The sequence below is a fragment of the Dermacentor silvarum genome, chromosome 4 (genome assembly GCF_013339745.2).
Source record: "Dermacentor silvarum isolate Dsil-2018 chromosome 4, BIME_Dsil_1.4, whole genome shotgun sequence".
Classification (NCBI taxonomy): Eukaryota; Metazoa; Arthropoda; class Arachnida; order Ixodida; family Ixodidae; genus Dermacentor; species Dermacentor silvarum.
In genome coordinates this window covers 106,320,706-106,341,016 of record NC_051157.2, presented here as the reverse complement: position 1 = coordinate 106,341,016, position 20,311 = coordinate 106,320,706, and the positions used below count along the sequence as shown (strand labels likewise).

General features: G+C 47.5%; 1 protein-coding gene across 1 annotated transcript in view; it reads right to left on the bottom strand.

Moving 5' to 3' along the window:
• Nucleotides 1-19,309, bottom strand: part of LOC119448816 (uncharacterized) — a 46,432-nt gene extending 27,123 nt beyond the window's left edge. The window contains exons 1-2 of the mRNA XM_037712031.2: nucleotides 18,618-19,309; nucleotides 2,542-2,974 (exon numbers count right to left, since the gene is read on the bottom strand). Of these exons, the coding sequence (XP_037567959.2) occupies nucleotides 2,542-2,974; nucleotides 18,618-18,683 (499 nt within the window). The 5' untranslated portion in view covers nucleotides 18,684-19,309. The remainder of the gene's footprint in view (nucleotides 1-2,541; nucleotides 2,975-18,617) is intronic.
• Between the last annotated feature and the right edge of the window lie 1,002 nt (nucleotides 19,310-20,311).

Here is a 20,311-nt window from a genome sequence, read left to right as displayed (position 1 = left end):
TTCAATCTTTAGTTGACGTCGATAAAAGATTGTCTTCACCATGCAAGCTATTCTGGGAGGCCCGCAACCTTTCAAACGATGGCGTCTACGTCTTCGACCAGAGGCGCAGCATCTCGAACGACACCGTCTCAAAACGCTAGCTGCCCCGAAAAAAGAATGCGAGAACGCTCACCTTACCACAGTCACCGCTGATACCTATACCATAGTACCACTGGTACTATCTGTACTGCAGATATATCTTGGAGATCGGCGCCCATATTAGACTGCACAATCTCCGGGATCGGCCTACAAAAGACACTAGAAACATCCACGATACGGAAAAGCGGGGTTAATTCGCCGAGAAAGACATCGTCTTTAAAAAGGAAAAGCAAAATCGGAGCACTGACTCTTATTTACTTTCTCGTCCTGCTACACACTGTATCTGTGAGTAAGATCGTATCGAACGCATGCACTTCCGAGCAAAATCAGCGGGGAGCACTCGTGATAACGACGGACACAGAACATAAAAGCATTCGGGACGCCGTTTTCCTTCGCTTGGCTTCATCTCGAGATTGATGGCGTATCTGCAAAGGCGATGAGCCTGCTCAGGCGTGAAGAGCAACAATTGGGACGCACGCGAATTATAATAGCACTAATTGGACAAAAGGGGAAGAAAGAGAGAGAAAGCAAAGAAATAAAGAAAACTTGATGACGAGGCGAAAAAACAGAGAGGTCGAACGCGAAAGACGCCCGATGCCGTCCGTCAGCAGTTAATGGTCGTGAGAGTGCAGTAGGGGACCGAAGCCAGCGTGACATGAAGAAACAAACGTGCTCGAAGGGGACGAAGAAGGTTCAGCCAAGCGTGGGAAAATGCAACCTAAGCTCGAGCGACCCCGCCCCCCTTCTAGAGGCACTGCTTGCTGCGTCCCCCCGCGCCACCCCCCTTTTTTCGTTTCGACAACTGACCTTCGCAGAAATCTGCGGACGGGTCGACGCTTCCCAGAATGGCGAGCGCCCGTTGACTGGCACACAAGCACATATATATATATATATATATATCCTGTATTTCACGCTGTCAAGCGGCGAGCACCTGTTGCCTGGTAGCACCCCTCCCTCTTTCCTCACCACCCCCCCCCCCCGCCCCCTCCTCCACCTATTTCATCCTCCGCTCTTCCCAGCCTGTGAAATAGTAGTACTTGTCGGGCAAGGCCGTCGAAAGAACGGTCAATGCGAGCGGGCAGTGTTTACGATGTCGTTACGGTCGTGCACTTGTGGTAACTCTGATGCTTCTTTATTTTTACGTAGGATGGTGGCGAAAGGCTTGAAACGTAGGACATTGGGGTGTTGGTGTAGTTACAGGACACCCGATGTTTAAGTAAGAGCTAAGTACAGGGCCTGTTCTGAAGAGTGAGAGGTCACTCAGTGGCAAGCGACAGAAATTGTCGAGGCCTTGAACTCGACGACTACAGATCTGTATTGCTGTTTCTTTTTGCCCGTAAAGCTGCGAGGTGACGTGAAATTCAAGTAGACACGGCCTTTCTCGAAGGGGCTCCCGACACCATATCTTCGCAATGCATCTCTTTATTTTAGCCTGTTCTCCGTACATCAGATAAAGAAAAGATAACCCCACTGTGCAATACGAGTGACATTTATGGGCTCGATATCTTTCAAATGACATTTGTTCACCTGTTGGGGAACGCTTTGAGAACCAGGTAACTCTTTCGCATCCGCAGATATGACATTCGCAGCTACAAAAGAGAAAAGAAGATCTGAAACACGAGCTTAAAGGCAGACAGCATGCCTAAGCAGCGATAAGCTTCTGAGACGAGGGACGCTTTTCATCAGGACCTCCTAGAGAAGAATGCAACGGGACCCCCAGTTCTTTGTACATAAAGCACAAAAGTGGTAGCGTCCTCTATGATTCGCAGTCGAGGTGCCATTGCCTAAATCGCCGCCGCTGACGCTGCTTCCAAATCGGGTCTCCCAATCGGTCTCCCATACAAAAAGTTCTAAGCTAATGCTAGTCTTGGTTTTCGTTTACTTTTCTGCAGCTAGTTACTTTGCCACAGTGTTTGTTACTCCACGCAGTACTGCATAAAGTGCCTCACCAGTTCAATGAGCTCTGAACAACAGTATTTGATTCGTTGATTGATTAACGGATATACTGATTAATTGACATTTGTTACCCAGCGACAAACTTGTCCCCGACCTCTGCTGAACTTCGAACATATAAAGAGAACACGCATCGGACGCTGCTTTCTTAAGAGAAGGGAAAAGAGATACCACGTTCACCGTAATTTTTGTCACAGACTTTCCGTCGGTACAGAAAGCCACCAGAACACTGCTGTACTTTTTTTTAAAGACAATAAGACAGTGCAACCACCCTTATTTGCGCGGTGAACGCTGTCGACTGCTATACCCTGCACGGCGAACGCCGAGCAGGTACAGTAAACCAAGTGCAACTTGGTCAACGTCCCTTACTTCCCAATTCTCTCTCTTGCCACGGAAGACGTGCAAGCACGTCATGCAAAGCCACAACTCAACCAGTACGGTTGTACTCACCGTCGTGCCTCATGTGCGTCAACTCGTCCCTGACTAGCATCGCGTCTCCCGGCTCGGCGTCGCCACCATGCCAGAGGTCTTCGCCGTCGTCGTCGCCTTCGTACTCGTCCGAAGAAGGCGACACGGTGTACATGGTGTCGTTTCCGCACTTCACGTAAAAGTCCTCCGAGTGCGGTCCCGGCACCAGCGTGTGACACGAGTCGCACACGGCGTCCCTGGTCGGGGTGCACGGGTGCGCCTCGAACAGCCCGCGGCCGCACCGCGAGCAGGGCAGGCAGTGGCGCCGGTACGAGTGGTGCGGCTGGAACTGAGCCGGACGGCACGGCGAGCACTCGGTGTCCAGGCCGTGGCCGCACGGGCGAAGCACGGCCGAGCCCGGCGGGCACCGGCGACAGCCCAGTCCGTGGCCGTGCCTCCGGTGACTGCCGGCGTGCTGCGAGGTTGGGAATGGCACGCGTCAGTAAATGATGTGCCGTTTTTGCAGTGGTACGTGTTGATCGAAAAAAAAAAAAAATGACAAGGAAACGCGTGTGTGCAAAGGCTGCAAGATAACAAGAAAAAAAAAAAAAAAACTGCCACTCGCCCCAACAAACGCATTCAAGAACGTTCATTGGTTCCAAAAGCTTCTTTCAACATTTCTAAGAAGTTCACACAATTGGACAAGTTTCAAACAAAGCTCCCAGCATGTTTTTAACAACTTTTTAACGAAGCTTAAAAGAAATTTCAAAAATGTTACCGAGAAGTTTTAAAGAGGCCTCCAACAGATTGAAAAAAGGTGAGTTTTCCGTAATGGTTTCAAGAAATGTCTAAGAAATTTCCAAAAGTTTCAAAGAAGTTTAGAACAACTTTTTGAACAATTTCGAAGGTTCCCGGAAGCCTTGTACGGTCCTGGAAACTTCTTTCAAACTTCTTTCAAATATACTTCAAACATGTCGGTAATAAGTTTCACAGAAGCTTGAAACAAGTTTTCGAGAAGTTTCCAAGCGGTATCACAGAAGTTTACACCTGCTCAAGGCAGGTTTAGACAGCCGGAGCAACCATCTTTCGACGCGTCCTCCGACTAAAACCGGCTGGTTTGGATGCATATGCGTTTACCGCTTGAAACACCAGACATCGTATAGGTTGCTGCATGGTATTGGGTGCCTCATGCTTCGTACAAGGTGTCTCGTGGCGACTGAAAGACTAATTTAAAAAAAGGGTACTAGACAGAATATTTCTGCTGGTGACAATTCCGAGCAGCGGCTGACACAAGATTTCTGGATAATCACCACTCAGATCGTAATTGAACTAATTTCGCCGAATAAAACTTTAAAACCTTTCGCGCGCATCATACAAGCGCTGAATTCAAGGCAGCCAATGTTGAAGGTGCGGTGACAAAAGTAGGAATCTTGTATGGTTGTATACATAACGGTGACGTGAACCAAGCAACATAAATATCTTTTTCCTGTCTTTCTGTAAGAACCACCCATATTTGACAACCTTGCGCCCGAGTCATCGACGAGACGACATCACTGCTTCAACTTGCTGCCCTACTTTGCACGCACTAACATGTTTAAGTTCAGCTTTTGCCCTCGCATAGCCTCCAATATACATAGGAGGCTATGGCCCTCGTTCCATAAAAGACTGCAATTCCTTACCTGGAGGAGAAAGAATAAACATTTTATTGAAATAGCAGACTGGGGTGCTGGGGCCTATTCGTTCATGCCCATTCCAAAGTTTTGTATCCGCCATCCAAGATGTATGGTCTTAGCACATCATCGTTATCGCTGGATGTTATTTTGATGTGTAACTTTCAATTTCCAGATTAATTTAGTTTTCCAAGAGAAAAAATGGGAGGACGCTTAAGCTTCGCTTTTAAGAGTGGAACGCGATAGCAATCGAGGATCCCTGACTGCTTCTCACGCTTCCCGACAACTGCAGCTTAAGCAACCGTAATGGTCACCGGGAAACACTGGCGGCGAACGCTATGCACGAAGGCGAGCTTTCTGGTAGAAACACGGCCTCTTGCGTGGGGCGATCCCGGAGGTATCGTACAGCCACGCCAAAAAAAAAAAAGCATAATTTTCACATTTCCGTTTTTGTTTCGTATTGTTAATATTTCAGTCTCAGAAGATTTACCATAAAAGGCATGCGCTGTGGGTGTATTGTTTCATGACATTTGTTTGTGGATTGTCATTCTCAAAATTCCGAGGAATAGCTTTGCCAAGAATGCAGGACAAGGCATGAGCAACAGTAATGATAGGATGGTGTGGCAATATAACCCGCATATACAGCATGCGCCATATAAGAAGGCGTGGCATATACATGTACCTAAATATATTCCGAGGGCCTGCGTGTGTTTGGGGAAGATTTTCTATCCGCCGCCCGCCGACATCGCACGCCGACGCCGGTTGCCGACGCCGGTTGCCGACGCCGGATTTTCTGCGACACGGGGCCCTTAACGCTATCGCGTTAAAAGGCCCGGGACAAAAAGCTGCCTTGAAGCAGCTTGGCCCTCAAAGGTTAACACACTCCTGCTAAAGCGCTCATTGCGCTGTAGTATGTACAAATAAATAAATAAATAAATAAATAAATAAATAAATAAATAAATAAATAAATAAATAAATAAATAAATAAATGTGATTCTCTTAAGTTTGTGGATAAGCGCAGTGACATTGAATTCATTTATCTATTTCTTTTTTATTTAGAAAAGCTTCTATCATACTGTGGAAGAAAACTACGTGGTACGGTAGTATACTTTGCCGAAGATTTTCAGGATGAATATCTCAAGCCTGGTGGCAGTCACAGGACTACTACTACGTGAACATGCCTCGAGCATCGATATTGCGCTTAGCGTAGAGCGGAAAGGGCAGGTTGTGGGATATAATCCATAGGCATGCGCTTTCTGCCTTGCCGGGTAGTCTGAGTGCACGTAAGGTGATTTGGGTAAACCCAGTCACAGAAGACAAAAATCTCTAAATCAAGAGGAGTGGTGGGTCTTTCTCAATGAACGGAAATGCCCATTACGTAGCGAGTAGTAGTAACGAGTCATAACCCATTTTTTGTATTCTTCGGAAATAACAATGTCGAATTAATGCAAATGCATGCGAATGATGAGCACGATGGTCCAACATAAAACTGAGTTCCGAAGATAGCATTCGTGCTGTTAAATATGTAGGGATCTGGCATCGCACGCTGTGTTACAGAAAATATTAGTAGCCCCTCCCCTGTCGAGGAAATGGTGGTAAACTAAGCTTGTGCGTTTCTTCGGTGTTCCTCCGAACGAATGTCACGGACGAGTATACCACGTTGTTCTCGAACCACAACTGGTCACACGCACTGCAGCTGGCTCCGAAGTTCCGGTTGAGAAACTTGCGTTGAAACCTGGCCGTCGCACCGGGGAAGTTGGCACTAGCGTTGCCCAGGCGTGCCCCATTGTTGCCGGGTTCCTGGAGGGCAAGACGACGCTGACGTTTGGCCTCAACATCGCGCTCCCGCAACTCGGGGTCGGCGGCTCTTTGCTGACGTTTGGCCTCAGCATCGCGCTCCCTCAACTCGGGGTCCGCGGCTCTTCGCTGACGTTTCGCAGGGGCTTCGGAAGCTCTCGCGCTAGAATCGGCACGTCGACGACGAGCCCTTTCCCGAGCGCGTTGATTCTGGATGGATTTCCATTAAATTTCTTTAAAATTAAATCTGTCCATTACGTGAGACAATGAATGAATGGCTGATACCCCCTTAAGCAATGGCTCATACCCCTGTAAACGCGGCCTACCCATTACGACGACGGAAGAGAGAAATTCTACGCTGGAGTGATTAACCGCAACGCAGCCAGCTGTGGAAGACGACGACGAACGCCGGAGCAGTGGCACGAGCGTGTGCCGACCACCGGTGCAGCTCTGAGAGCAGATGGCTTTTTTAGCGTTACATCGCCGGCGCAGGCTAGCGTATAGAAGTTTCGCTTGAATTTCGCGACCTTTTTCTGCAGCAGGGCCCACTTAAAAAGTAAACGACACAAAACAGCACGTCCAGACATATATACGGCTTGGTGCGCTGGTCTGTCAAGCGGCGAGCTGCTGCTCATGAATGGGGCATTAGCTTACAGGTAGAGTCAGGCCGTGTCAACGCGAGGTTGTCGCAGAACAAGAAGAATGTGTGTTAATTCTACGCTCCGGCTTACCACGCATACTGTCTCAAGCGATTCTCTCAACCCAAGAGACCTTTGACGCCTGACATTTGCGATTCATAACTCCGCGACAAATTGTCGACTTTCGAAGAACCGCAGCCCCTCGGTGGGGGGCAACAAAAAACAGACCTAAATGCACGTACACACACGTTGCAAGCAAACGTGAACAAGATTAGCATTTACGGCCTCGTGGCTTGAAATACAGTACAGCTAGCGACCGCGTTTTTTACGATCGCGAGCGACAGAACCGGCGCCAAGTGCACTTTCACGCTTCGCGGAGCACGTCGCCGCCGAGGCAGGCACTCGCGCTGTGCCGACAGGAGTGTGCCAGAGGGCATCAGGTTGGCTCCTTTGTAAGGGATTCTTTTGAGTGTCAGCCTAGCTCATCCTCCTCTTCCGCTGCGAGGGAGACCGAACGAGGGTGAGGGGGAATATGATGCGTGGCTTTATAGTCTGCATGCTCGAACTCAGCCGGATCCATATGCGACTTTACGTATACAAGGCCATGGGGAAGCCACGCGAAAAAAAAAAAAAAAAGAAAGAAAATGTTGTGCAGCGCCACGAAGTGAGACTCGGGTGGGTGCAGACATCGAGAGCGGATATACGAAGCGATGCGTAGCGTTCATACAGAACGTGTTCGCTTGCGCACGCTGGTGCTAAGCGTATGGACTTCAGCTGGTCTGTACGGCTTCGTGAAAGAGAGACTACGCAAGGAACAGGAACAAGAAATAAGCGGACAGCGATTTCTTAGCTGAGTTCCATGTCGTCCCGAAAACGATTACGGTGCCATATATATATATATATATATATATATATATATATATATATATATATATAAGACAAAGCGAAATTCTTCAGGATATACCTTTCAAACGTAAGTATCCCGAGCGATGCTAAAACTTAGAAAGAACAAGTTTTAAGTACTTGTCCTGCTGACCTTGTAGCATCGCTGAAGTTATATATATATATATATATATATATATATATATATATATATATATATATATATATATATATATATATTGTTGTCGCGTAGCTGTTCGTCTTTACGTTTCTTCGTCGCCTGTGTTACGTAGGGGTGTTCTTTTCTTTCTTATCGTTGTCTTTCTCTCAAAGTGTCTTTTCACCCCGAGTGCGTAGGACAGCTGGGGGAATCTCAGGCGGGGCACCTCCCGTTTCGCCTAAGTTTCCGGCCGGTCTTCCGAGGCCCGGCCGGACCCATCTTCCGATTTCCCAAACTGCTCGGTGAATGCTTCCCGACTCTTTCGTTCACTTTCTATTTCTGGACAACGACAGTTATTCTTCGCTCTAGTTCGTCAAAAGACCAACCGCTGTCTCTGTAGTTTTGTGTGTGTTGTTAAGTTTGCTTTCAGTTATAATTCTTTAGGCAGACTACTGTCACCTAGTTTAAACCCGGCGAAGCCCGCCCACGATTGGCTGTGCGTATTTGAATCTGTGTGGCCTGATTGGTTCCGGTCAGCGACGAGTTCTGATTGGTGTTTTGTTTGCTCTCCGGCGGGGTGTTGGGACGCTTCCGGAGGCGCCCGGCGGGAATTCGCGCCGGAGACACCAAGAGAGCAGGTCGCAGCGAGAGCTGCTCAGATGTCATAGTTGTGTAATGTGCAAGTGTCTAAAAGTGTAATTCGAGTAACTAAAGTTCAAATAAACCAAATGAGGAAAATGTCTACGGCTGTCCTGTGTGATCGCCTCATCTCTGCGGTGCGGAACAAGTAGCGACAACTTTTATACGCTACAATGTCACCTGCAGTTTCCGTTCTTGCTGCACCACTCGCCTGCGGGATATCCGTGCGGGAGGCAAATGGTTTGCCTTCCGCCATCGAGGCAGGACAACTTGCTTTTTTTGATTTTACGGTATTTGTTTTTCTGTTTAATTGATTCATGGGGTGTAACGTTCAAAATCGACACTCGGGCTGGAGGAGGGCTCTGGAGGAATATTTTTGAAAAGCTGGTGTTCTTTAGCGTACACCTCAATCTAAGCACGCGGGAGCTTTTGCATCTCGCCTCGTCGAGACGCGGCCGCCGAGGCTGGGATTTGCACCGACGACCTCGTGCTCAGTAGCAGAACGCCGTAGCGACTGAATCCCCACGGCGCATCTTTAAAAAATATATTTTCTAATATAGGATCGTCGATATTGAATTGAACGAACGGTAATTCGTGTGGACGTTGGACTAATGCGCTACGTACCATCCCACTAATTTATTTCTACTACACGAATGAAGCTGCTCATCGGTGTCTCCAATAAATCTGCACAGCACCAGTCGCGAATCCCAATATTCCTGGCAATTTCTCATCTCCGTGGCTACATATATTCACCCATGTTAATGTTTTTTTTCCCAGCCCATGGCAGTAAAGCCAATTTCAAGTTGGTTAAACTCACTTTTCTGACTGCGTGTCCCTTATATATAGCTTCTCTTCGGTTCATCCTATTGCTCGAACAGAATCATTACACGACTTGCGGAATTCCGCCTGTCCTTGTTGTTCTCAACAATAATACCATGCGACCGCTTTTGGCTCTCAAAGAATTAATGCTGCCGTTTTTCAACATCATAACGCTTCCCATATCCCATACCGTTCCATTGAATTTGTGACCATTTTTAGCAGTTTCATTCGAGTTCGGTATTATCGTATACAAGCGATTGTTTGGTCTCATCCCGTTTGCGACTCGTAATGCGAGTCCCTGCGACGCCACACTATCGCAAGCTAACCGGTGTGTCACAAACACTCTAGCACTCTATGTCAAGGTTGTTTTCAGCCTAGTCATCGTGCGGGAATACGCTCGATGACTAGGCTGAAAATGACCTTGGCATAGAGTGCCGTGCGATAGCGTGTCGCACGGCTGAGAACAGTTTCGCGGAACAATCGAAAATCCCATAAGCAACCGCCATAAAGGGAACCGAGAAGCTGGCAAGTGCTTGCATATGGCGCGACGGAAAGGTTGAGCGGTCCTCGTAACTCTTCGAGAGAGGAACGCCCGCCAACTGCGCCACACTGGTCACTCATGGAGAGAGAACACGACGCTATCTTCGCGCAGAGCGTTACTCACAGACGTGGCGCCTAGTAGACTGTCGAGCTAGAAGATAACTTTTAGTGAAAGTATAAGACCGATAGACCACAGGTGAAAGGCGGCCCGAAGACGGCGCGCCAAATGCAACCAAACCGTATCTGGTCGTGCGCTCTCTATATAGCTGCGGTCGCTTGTGGAAGGAGAGGAATAAGTCACTGCCCAGAGCTGCTGCTGTTGATAAAACATTCCAGACGCAACTGCCACCGTGTATATCCTTCTTTTATTTTATTTGCGCAAAGTACATCGTAAACAGGTTTCGCAACCGCTAAGCGAGGAGGTTGAAGAGGGCGGTGGCGGGCATGCGTATACCTGTGTTTCAGGTAAAGGTGGCCTGAGACGCTTTATCAGCGGCCGCCAGAAGTGGATCTTGTCGTATCCCTTTCTATACAAGTCTGTGAACGCTCGCGGTGGGGTCTCCTTGTGTTCTGTTTCTGCGTTCTTCATTAGCGACAAACACCTTTCAGCCAAAGTCGGACAGTCTGATTCACGGGGCACGTATTGTATGAATAGGTCTGATCGGACGAGGGGTGCTATTCTGGACGCCTATAAATTACGCCATGTTGTCAAATTTGGTAATGGCTGAATTTCGAGCCAATCGGACAGGCCTTAGCAGCCCTTTGGGCCAATCAGAGCTGACAAGGTGGCGAATTTGACGATGTCTGGAATAGCCCCCCGAGTAGCCGAGAGGAGACAAGTTGGTTTTGGAGCCGGCTATGTCTGATTGGCAAGCCGCCTTTAGACACATTGATCTTCACTGCGAAAACGGCCGTTACTGTCAAGGATAGACTGCACGATGAAATTAATTTAATGAATGAATACACCATCTATTTGTAAGGATTATAATTATTAGCCACATTATTAGCATATGTGAGGAAGGCCAGTGGCAGAAGTATAAAAACAAAAAAATTAAAATAAAACATGGTTAACAAGAAAGGTGGGAGGCGGAAAAATGGAATGTGGAGCCAGCCATGCGGTGTAAAATCATTCGCATGGCCTTCCACCCGACAACACAACAACATTGTGCAGCATTGTGGTCAGGCTAGACAGGCTTATCAGGCGTCTTCAACGAAGAAGATTTCGCGACACGTAGCACCGTTGAAGCCAAATCTAAAGCTAGTAACACAATCCGCGGCGGCGAGCGAAGCGCATGTGTCGAATGAATTGTCTCAAACTATCGCCCTGGGGTTGACTGCGCAATAGCACTTCGGAATCGGTACGCTCCCGGGTTGAGATCCGTGTTGGGTATATGTACTTAGGCATGACATATTTCCGTTCATGTTATGCAATACCGTTGGTTGGACTTCCAAGCTAGTTTTGGCTAGATTTCCAAGATGAAGAGCCTGTCTTCGCTGACGAAGCGCTATGGCACAGCTTTGTTCTGACCGGTGGTGAAAGCTTTTGGGCCCCTGTTCTTGTGTGCGACGGAAGCTACAAGTCTAGATGAATTTACTATTCTAGGCTACCTGCACTATCGATTAGATGACATGAGTAACAGATGCACGAAATACATCAAAACATTATTTTTTTATCACTAACAAACCTCGAACACGTAGGAGTCCGCCAGAAGACTCGCCAACTGAGCAGAAAATTATCCAAGTGACAACACGAACAGCGAGCCAAATCCACTTGTACGAGGTCAATTCACTGCTTACCCTTAACACGACGTCTTTCGTGGATGTTCGGGATTCTAAACGACTGCAGTGAATGCGCTGTCTATCACTCGAACGCGCACAAGCAGAAACATACGCACATAGACAAACACACAGGTACACAAAACACACATACACACGCACGAGCACAAACACGCACGGGAAAACAAACATAAACACACGAACAAACACAAAAACACACATACGTGCACAAACACACCCATGAATACAAATATAAATACACGAACAAACACAAAAACACACGTACGAGCACAAACACACCCGTATATTCAAATATAAACACACGGAACAAACACAAAGACACACATACTGCGGCGCTATCTCCAGCGCAAACACACTCACGCGTCCTACAATGCACATATATGTCCACACACTGCTTGGCATTGGTTCCAATGTTTGCGGTTTGGGTATAGCAGGCGCTTTGTACAGCCTGGGATGCGGCATATATCAACGCAAGCTCGCGCTCGCAAATACGCTACCTGCGGAACGGATGGGACCTTTTAGAGAGCCGCCGTAACGGCGAGTCTGCCACTGCAGCACTGCGCCGTTAAGAACACAGGCCGCTCGCTAACGCTATGGAGCGCCGTCAGTGAATCAGGCCCTGTTTATTCGCAGCATGGCCGATTGCGCCCGAAGTGCAATGCGGAGCATTGTCGCTTAGCGAAGCGATCCGACAAACGCTGCGGGAGGTCGGCGATAAGATGCGACGATGTTTTTCCTAGCTCACCGGGCGACGACAGTAACACTTTCTTTTTAGCCTGGCAGTCGCCCAAGGACAGTTATTGTGCGACTAGGGGAAGGGTCGGTACGGCGTCCGATAAAACGGAGACAGGAAGAGAAGATGCGGTGCGAATTCCGCGGAGGCGCTCACGTGCCGAAACACATCGCGGCCTATCGCGGTTTCCGTGAGAAGATGCGAGCCGGCTCGGGCGGGTTTCGCTGCCCTCGACGCTAGGAAGACGTTTCCGTCTTTGCAAGGACATTTGAGGTGTATTTATATATGTGCAGGTACTGTTTTCGCTGCCCCGATAAGCCTGGAGAGAATGGTCATGCTTTTATTATTTTTTATTCTTTATTCATACATTTCCCCGCTTAACCCGAAGGCGTTACAGCAGGGGGGTTACAAGCTTACAAAAAAAAAAAAGAAAATACATCTTCATTCTCACTATACACATGCTCATACGTCAGTCGATTCCCCTGAGCGATAGTTTTTACAAAAAAAAAAACGAATTTGCATACAGGTTCGTCCTGGCCTGGTATTCCCTAATTTTGTACTTGTGGTCAGTCCGTCCAGATATATATAATTTGGCTGTTTTAAAGTAACTTTCGCTTCAATTCCAGTTTCATCATTACACTTTTGGCTTGAGCATCATCACTATGCCGGAAAGCTTAGCACAGCCATTTTGGAAACTAGCGACTTCTACGAGCCATCGCAGCGTGCGTTTGCAGGGAGAGGGCTGCTCAGATACGTATAGCTTAAGCCGCAAACAAATCATACGTTAAAAACAAACACAAGACAAGCGCTTGTGCTGTGTCGGTGTTTCTCGTGCGTTTCATTTGTGATAAATATCTACAGACTGCCTAGCAGTTACGTATCACATGCAAAAAGGTTGTACTATTCTGAAAGGACATCAACTGCCATGTCAAATGCACAAAATAAAATAAAACGAGAATCAAAAGCTTCCGAGTTCGTGTTTTCATGGAGAACACCATCAGTCATTGGAACATACGGTAGCGTCGGTCTTCAAACGGGGTATAGAAGACACTGTCAAAATCCGTGACGTCATGGCAAGCTGGTGCAGAAATGTCAAGGTGGCGTCGCCACCAATCTTTTGGTTATATCGTTCCTTCGGTTATATCGCTGCCAAGCTCCCGTTCATGGTAAGATTGGCGATTGTCCGCCAATCGTGGTTGATTAAACCAAGTTTAAACCGTGGTTGATTAAACCAAGTTTAATCAACCACGAGGTGGTTGATTAAACCAAGCTTAATCAACACTCTCACCTGTCAATGTAAAAATCTTCCTGAACATATCTCTCTATGTATAGTGTTCTTTGTAGGTGATAAGAACAAGACAATAGTTTTCACGGGATAAGTTCCGTTCAGGCAGAACTATATGTAGCGCTAACTGGGAAGAAGTATACTAAGGAGGCCCTCATCCGGAGCCTAGCTCACAACATTGGCGTTAGATCGAACTCTTAATATGCAATCGCAGAGAAGTCAAAAATCCCTTGGCGAAAACAAAAAAAAAGAAAGAAGAATGTAAAGATTAATTTTCAACATAGTTTCAGCAAGCTTATAGCGTGGCATCACACTAAGCAAGATATGCTCGGGTCCAGTTTACTGTTAATCTGCAAAGAAGGACCGCATTGCACATTCTTAAAAGAACAAATTGCTTCACAAGTAATATAATGACTACTGCCACGCCAACACGGCTCCAATAGGCGAAGACACATTAAAATCGCTGACGTCACACTGACATGCACCGATGCTAGGGCTTGAGCTTAGCATTAAAGAAATAGAGGCCTGGTCTCCAGTTTCTTCAGTGTTATTCATCACTTTCCCTCCTGATCAATGAAAACTGAGTTCTGAGAGAATAACACGCCAGTTCAGGCTGATTTAGCGCTGCTCTAAGTGTCTCTCCAGACACGTCTGAAGGCGGTAGCAGACAGTGGGCCGCAGCTGGTGCTTCACACGGACGTGAATGAAAAGGAGCGTGTTTGCCGAAGTCCTCACGTTATCTAATCTAACGAGGACCGACGCTGGGTGTAGGCGCCGTGAGTGGGTGCATTTACTGGCTGACGCTTTTGGTATACACTGCTTCTTCGAAAAAGGCTGTGTGCACGTCTCCTTCCACTTATTCTCACCTCTTCTTCCGAGGGTCACCAAACTGCACTGCGGACTCTCGATAAGCACGCCCAGGCGCGCGCGGGCACGCGCATCAGGAGAAAAATGGGTGACGCACAGCGCGATTAGATAAGGAAGGAAAACTGCGGATGCTCGTTTCCATTTTGCCGCCGTGCTCGTTGGAACCGGAGTTACAACCTCCGGAGCACGGTGACGAACACGCGCGTACACACCAGCAGGACTGAGTTATCTATGAGCGCGGTTTTCTTGGTTCCAAAATCACCATGCTGGCAGAGTTTCAAAATGCCGGACCTTCAGGATTTGGAGATTGGCGGACTGGCTCGTCACGTCCGCGTTGACAAACACTCTTACGAGCGCCCCGTAACGGCTGGCGGCAAAGCGACAGCTATACCGGGCTGCTTGCTGCATAGTGGTCGCGCACATCGGCGCATTGACTGTTTCTACTCCTTAAACAAGAATGTATTGATCGATTGATTGATTGATTGATTGGGTTTTAATGTCCCAACGCAACGTTTGGGTTACTGTAGACTTCATAGTGCAGGGCTCGGGTGTACATTTCGACCATCTGGGTTGCTTAACGCGAACCTAAAACTAAGTACTAAGTAAAACTAAGGAAAACTAAGCCGGGAATGGAACCCTCGACTTCGTGCTCAGCAGCAGTATGTCACGATCACTCTGCTACCACGTGCAGCGAGTAAACACGTAGCAGAAAAAAAAAAAACGGAAGCGAACCATTATTTACTTCAATGACAGGCGTCATGTCACACCACGTATAACATGGCGCCTGGCGTTGAAATTGAGTACCAGTGTTTTAGTTTTAGGTTCTTTGCAAGTGAAACAGTTTTTTAAGGAAACTGTCATATTTAAGCGCCTGCCGTTTTAGCAGATAGGCAACGTGGGTTGGCGGACGTTATCAGCAATTAAATATTACAGGTAATTTTGCTAAATACTGAAAATTTGATAATTAGCTTTTACTCTACTACCTTTAGGATAGATGTAAGTGCGAAATTGAAGCCGAGGAGCACTGGAGTGATATCTTCTAAGCATAAATCCTAAGACTAGCACCACCTTGGATATACGTGACATTAAAAGGTGCTACGACGTAGATTGGTGTTTCAATTAACAGTTTCCCCAAAGCGTCCCTCCGACTATTCGGGACGATCTTAACTGGAACGACGAGGCATTTTTTGAGCAGATTTGTAGTCTACCACACGTCCCATCTTTCGCACTGGTCCATTTCCTTCGAACGAACAGGACATTACAGCGTGCAAGCATCTCCCAAGTGCATGCGCCCTGCATTGAGGCTTGCGCGTGTGGGGAGCCTGCGTGTGTAAGGCGGGAGCAGGAGGGGTGGCAAAGCGGGGGGGGGGGGGGGGGGGGTGAGGGCAGGATGGGTACAGGGAGGAGGAAAGTGGAGCGCTTTTCAAGAACCGTGTTGACAGGAGCGCTGATCGATGGAGAGTTTAACGCCCCGCTTGTCGGTGAGCGTCCGTAGAGAAGATGATGAGGTCAGCTGAGTGCATGGTAGACAGAGGAGAGCCGCCTATATGTCGTCAAGAGAGCGGGCCCGAAGTGCGTCTCTCTCTCTCTCTCTCTCTCTAGCCTATCGTATGCTAATAGCGCTTTCTTTCTGCCGAAGACCCAAAGACTGGAGTCTCGATAAGCAGCAGCACGAGAGCGAAAATAGAGACGAGGACGAGATATGTGCGGGGAAGCGAAGACGCAAAACAAGCTTTTAAGTGGCTGTATCGTGTTTGCCTAGCGGTCTTGTCGAAGCGCAGATAAAAAGAATATACACTTCAGAAGAGCTACGCAAAGTGTTAGGAGGCGCAAATCGCGAACTGTATCAGATGAGAGCGAACCCATAAAGGCGCGCAGTGGTTTTTAAACGCAATGCGAGGTTCCTTACTAATTTGCTAACTATATTACAGGCCTCAGGATTCTACTATACCGTGAGTTATTCCCCAAACTGCGGGACGAAGTACATGCATGGGCGTTACAGTTACTTTTGTGCTTGAATGTGTTGAAGAGCGTATTGCAAAAACAAAAAAGTAATTGGAACAACAGTGCATTATTACGGTTAGTTTGATAGCGCATACCTCCTTGGAGCCCTCGCCTAAAGGCACTGCAGGCAAAAGCTGTAAATCCTGCGCTTTGTACACACGTGAAACATAGGATGCGCTTTTTTTTCTCCCGATCGAAATGCCCATGGCAAGTCGTGACTTTTCTGAATCGAAGTTCCTTCTTTAGCCCCTACTTCGCGGGAAATCATCTCTCCACAACTCTCCACGAACTCTCCACGCTTCTAGTAGTGCTTGCACACTTTTTAACGGGACAGCGTTAAGGGACCCGTGTCGCAGAAAATCAGGCATTGCCATCGGTGTCGTTGTCGGCATCGGCGTAAGCATCGGCGTCTGGCGGAAATAATCATGCCGAACGAGATCATATCGAACCATCCCGACCGGGCGGGCCCTTCGCGTGGCGCAAGGCATTAGTGTACAAAAATTGAATTTCTCAAAGTAAAATCGGCCAGAAAAAACCGTTACGTACGACTTAACCACAGCCTACAGACGTGATAGCGCCGGATAGTAATTTGAATATACGAGAAAAAAGCCTGATAAGCAGCCAGGGATCTTTTAATGCTATCGCGTTCCACTCTTAAAGGCGAAGCTTAATTAAGCGTAGTCCAAGTTTTTTTAAGAAACAAACAAAAAAAAATATTAGTTTGCCTCCTTTTTTTGGTTGGTCATCTGTGGTCTGATTATACTTAGAGGTTCGAATAATTTATGTTACTTTTTCGTCCCGTGAATGACGCAAAATGAGTTCTGCGTTCTTCTCGGCATGGGTATACGGTGGCTAGAGCATGGGACATTTTCAGCAAGAAACTAAAAAAAAAAAAAAAAAAAACAAACAAATCTGCGTCGCAGTCCTTCCTAAACTAAAACGCCTCGTGACTGCATGAAAGCATGAGGCAATACACGTAGGTCCTGTTTCACCCATTCTCCATGCCTTCATAGAATAATTTTTTTTTCAAGTTTCAACGTCGCACAAGCGTTAGCAAAAGGCAGACCCGAAACACAATACTAAATTTGATGTACTCAGTTTTAAAAAGCACAACAAGACACGAGTGCAAAAGAAGCGCGAACCAATTGCGTTTTGACTCTTGTGAAATATTTTGTTCTTACTTGCAGTAATATAAGCTCTATGTAACTAGACTCTCTACAAACAATCGGCTATGGCTCTGAACATATTCCGTTTCTTTTTGCGCCATGTAAAAATAACTACGAAATTGGAATTGAATATCAATGGCCAGTCCCATGATGACGGAAAGTGATCGTACCTTTGGTGGAGGTTCCCCCCCCCCCCCCAAAAAAAAAAAAAAATGAGTGTCGCAAATAGAGAGATGGCTGCAAGGAGACCTCCTTGGATGGCCGAATCTTTGCTCCAGTTAGCTCGCCTCTCGGCGATCGCAGACTCTATGTGGAGTGATGATGATGCCGCACTCTTCACGAGTATCAGAAAACAATTTATTGTGGGGTTCGCTAACTTTCGCCATTTATCAGGCGCCAAAAGCTTCTCGCAGGAAATTTTTAACAAGTATGATTGACTGAATAGCATAATTTTGTTGCTCTGTTGTGCAGGTTCTAGATGATAAAGAGGATCTGTATATGAATGCTTATACTTTGCTGCACGAGCTTCTGCTGCTACGCCACTTGGCATTCAACAAATTCAGTTAAATCCAGGTTACGAGCAGAAAAATGAGCGCTGACAATGTGAGAACGAGTCGGATAAGTAATCACACAATCGGCCTTTACATCCATCATTAAGAAAAAGTTATAATACAAACATATGATTTTTTGTTCTTATAGAGATTCACGGGGCGAAAAGGTGGAGGCAAACTCATATTTCTTTTCAGCGAAGACGCGAACTTACACCCTCTCCCGTTCCGAACTTGGCAGGGCAAAAGTCCTTAATTAGCCAGGTCAGGCAGGCGGCAGAGGCCAGTGGGGCCCTGGACTGAGGGGCTCCGACCACCGCTATACTTAATATATTTTCCAGCCAAATAAAGTTTCTCTATCTATATATATATATATATATATATATATATATATATATATATATATATACCCAAAACCGCGAGTACATGTCGGTACTGTCACTACCCAGACTTGCACGAAATGAGAAAATCGTCCTTTTTTGAGAAACACGAAATTCGTATCTCACTAGTCAATGAAAAATAAGGGAAAACGTTTCGGGTATTTTATGTAAAAAAGTTTAAGTCTCAACTCACCACTGAAACAACGACGGTTGCGAGAAGCAGCAGCAGTGGCGGTGACACTTTCGGTGACATCTTCATCTTTCCTTTCAGTTTCGATGGAGAAGAATCGCGAACGCGCTCGCAGTAGGTAAGTACACTTCACTCGAAAATCGAGCAGAGTCAGAAACTCTAATCGTAATCGACTCGGCCAACCGAAGAAAGTGAGCGGCTTCACGGCCTCAAACTACCGAATCGTTCCGGAAAGCGGGCACAGACGACGTCGCTCCCGAAGCGAAGACGACGAAACTCGGCAGTGGTTGTTGTGCATGGCTATAACGGTGCACTGCGCACGAGCACCAGGCAGAACGGCGACTACATACGAGACAGATAAGAAACCGCGCATCGAAGAGTCCGAAAGTCAACTGAGAGAGAGAGAGAGACAAGACGGCAACGTTATCCCGTTGTCTGGCAGCCAGCGGGGGACGATGATGATCAACGCGTGCGCGCACTCCGTTCCGCATCAGGAATCGGTCCGGCGAAGAGTCAGTCAGCGGGAGCACGAGCAGCAGGAAGCATCCGCTGACACGGAGGCGGGAACAGCAGCCGGCAGGCGATCACCGAACATCGGCTGGACGCGCGCCATCTTCCGGACAACTAACAGATGCACGCGAGCAGATGCGACTGCGAGACCGGCACGGTGCAAGTCTGTACTTCTCCAGCCACCGCCACCTCCACCTCCACGCCTGTTGCTGTTTACGCCGAGGGGGAGTTGCGCCCTGCCCTCCTCCTCCGCACGCGAGGACGTTGCGGACCCTCCCACTCCACACGACCCCCGTCCGATCGGCTACACCGCTGCCTCCGAGACTGCCGGAAAAACCTTCCACGCCGCGTACGCTTGCGTTTGTCGACAACGGTTTTGGAGGCCGCGTTAAGTAAAAGAGTACAGCCTGCCGAGAACGCCGAGAGATGGAGCCACAAAAGGTCACTTATAGCGGATTGTTCCTGTTTGCGATGAAGGCAAAAGCGCACTACAACAGCAGTTGGAAACGGGAGCAGGTTAGGTTACGTTCCAGATCATGTGTGTTTTCGCTTATGTTTCATTTTCTTTCCGGCTTCTATAGCTGCTACACACTCTTGGGTACCTCTTCGAAGGGGGTCGAGGAGCGGTCAAAACTTGAACTTTTCTCAGTGCGAGTAGGGCTGGGCAAACATACTTCGAAATTAAAATATGATACAAATACGAGGCGATAGCCGCGATAAGCACTCGCGATACAGATACAAGATACTAGCGCATTATTTGTATCCGATACGTTACTCGCATTTTTTTTAAAAGAAACATCAATACATTAGTTAACTCCTCACATCCATTGTAGAGACCTCTGCAAGTTTGCAATCTTTGGCTTGCAAATTCCTTATCTCCTGCATGAGACCTCGTTTGTTTCTAATTCTTTATTAACACGTGAGTATTATTTCGATGGATGTCCTAATAAGTAAGATACCGTGGTTTCGCAAAACTCTATATAGGTCTGTGAAAACATTGTTAAGGCCCGCTATTTGCTAGTGTTCAGCATCGGGGATACGATCACTTTCGCGAAATGTCGCGTGATTCGGCATTGGTTGTTTGGGCGCCTGTGGTCGACAGAGCTGCTGGCACAGTACCAGGAATACCGTATGTAGGTACAGTGCCAGGTGTGCTGTCCCCCGTAAACGCTGGGTGCAGTTCCAGG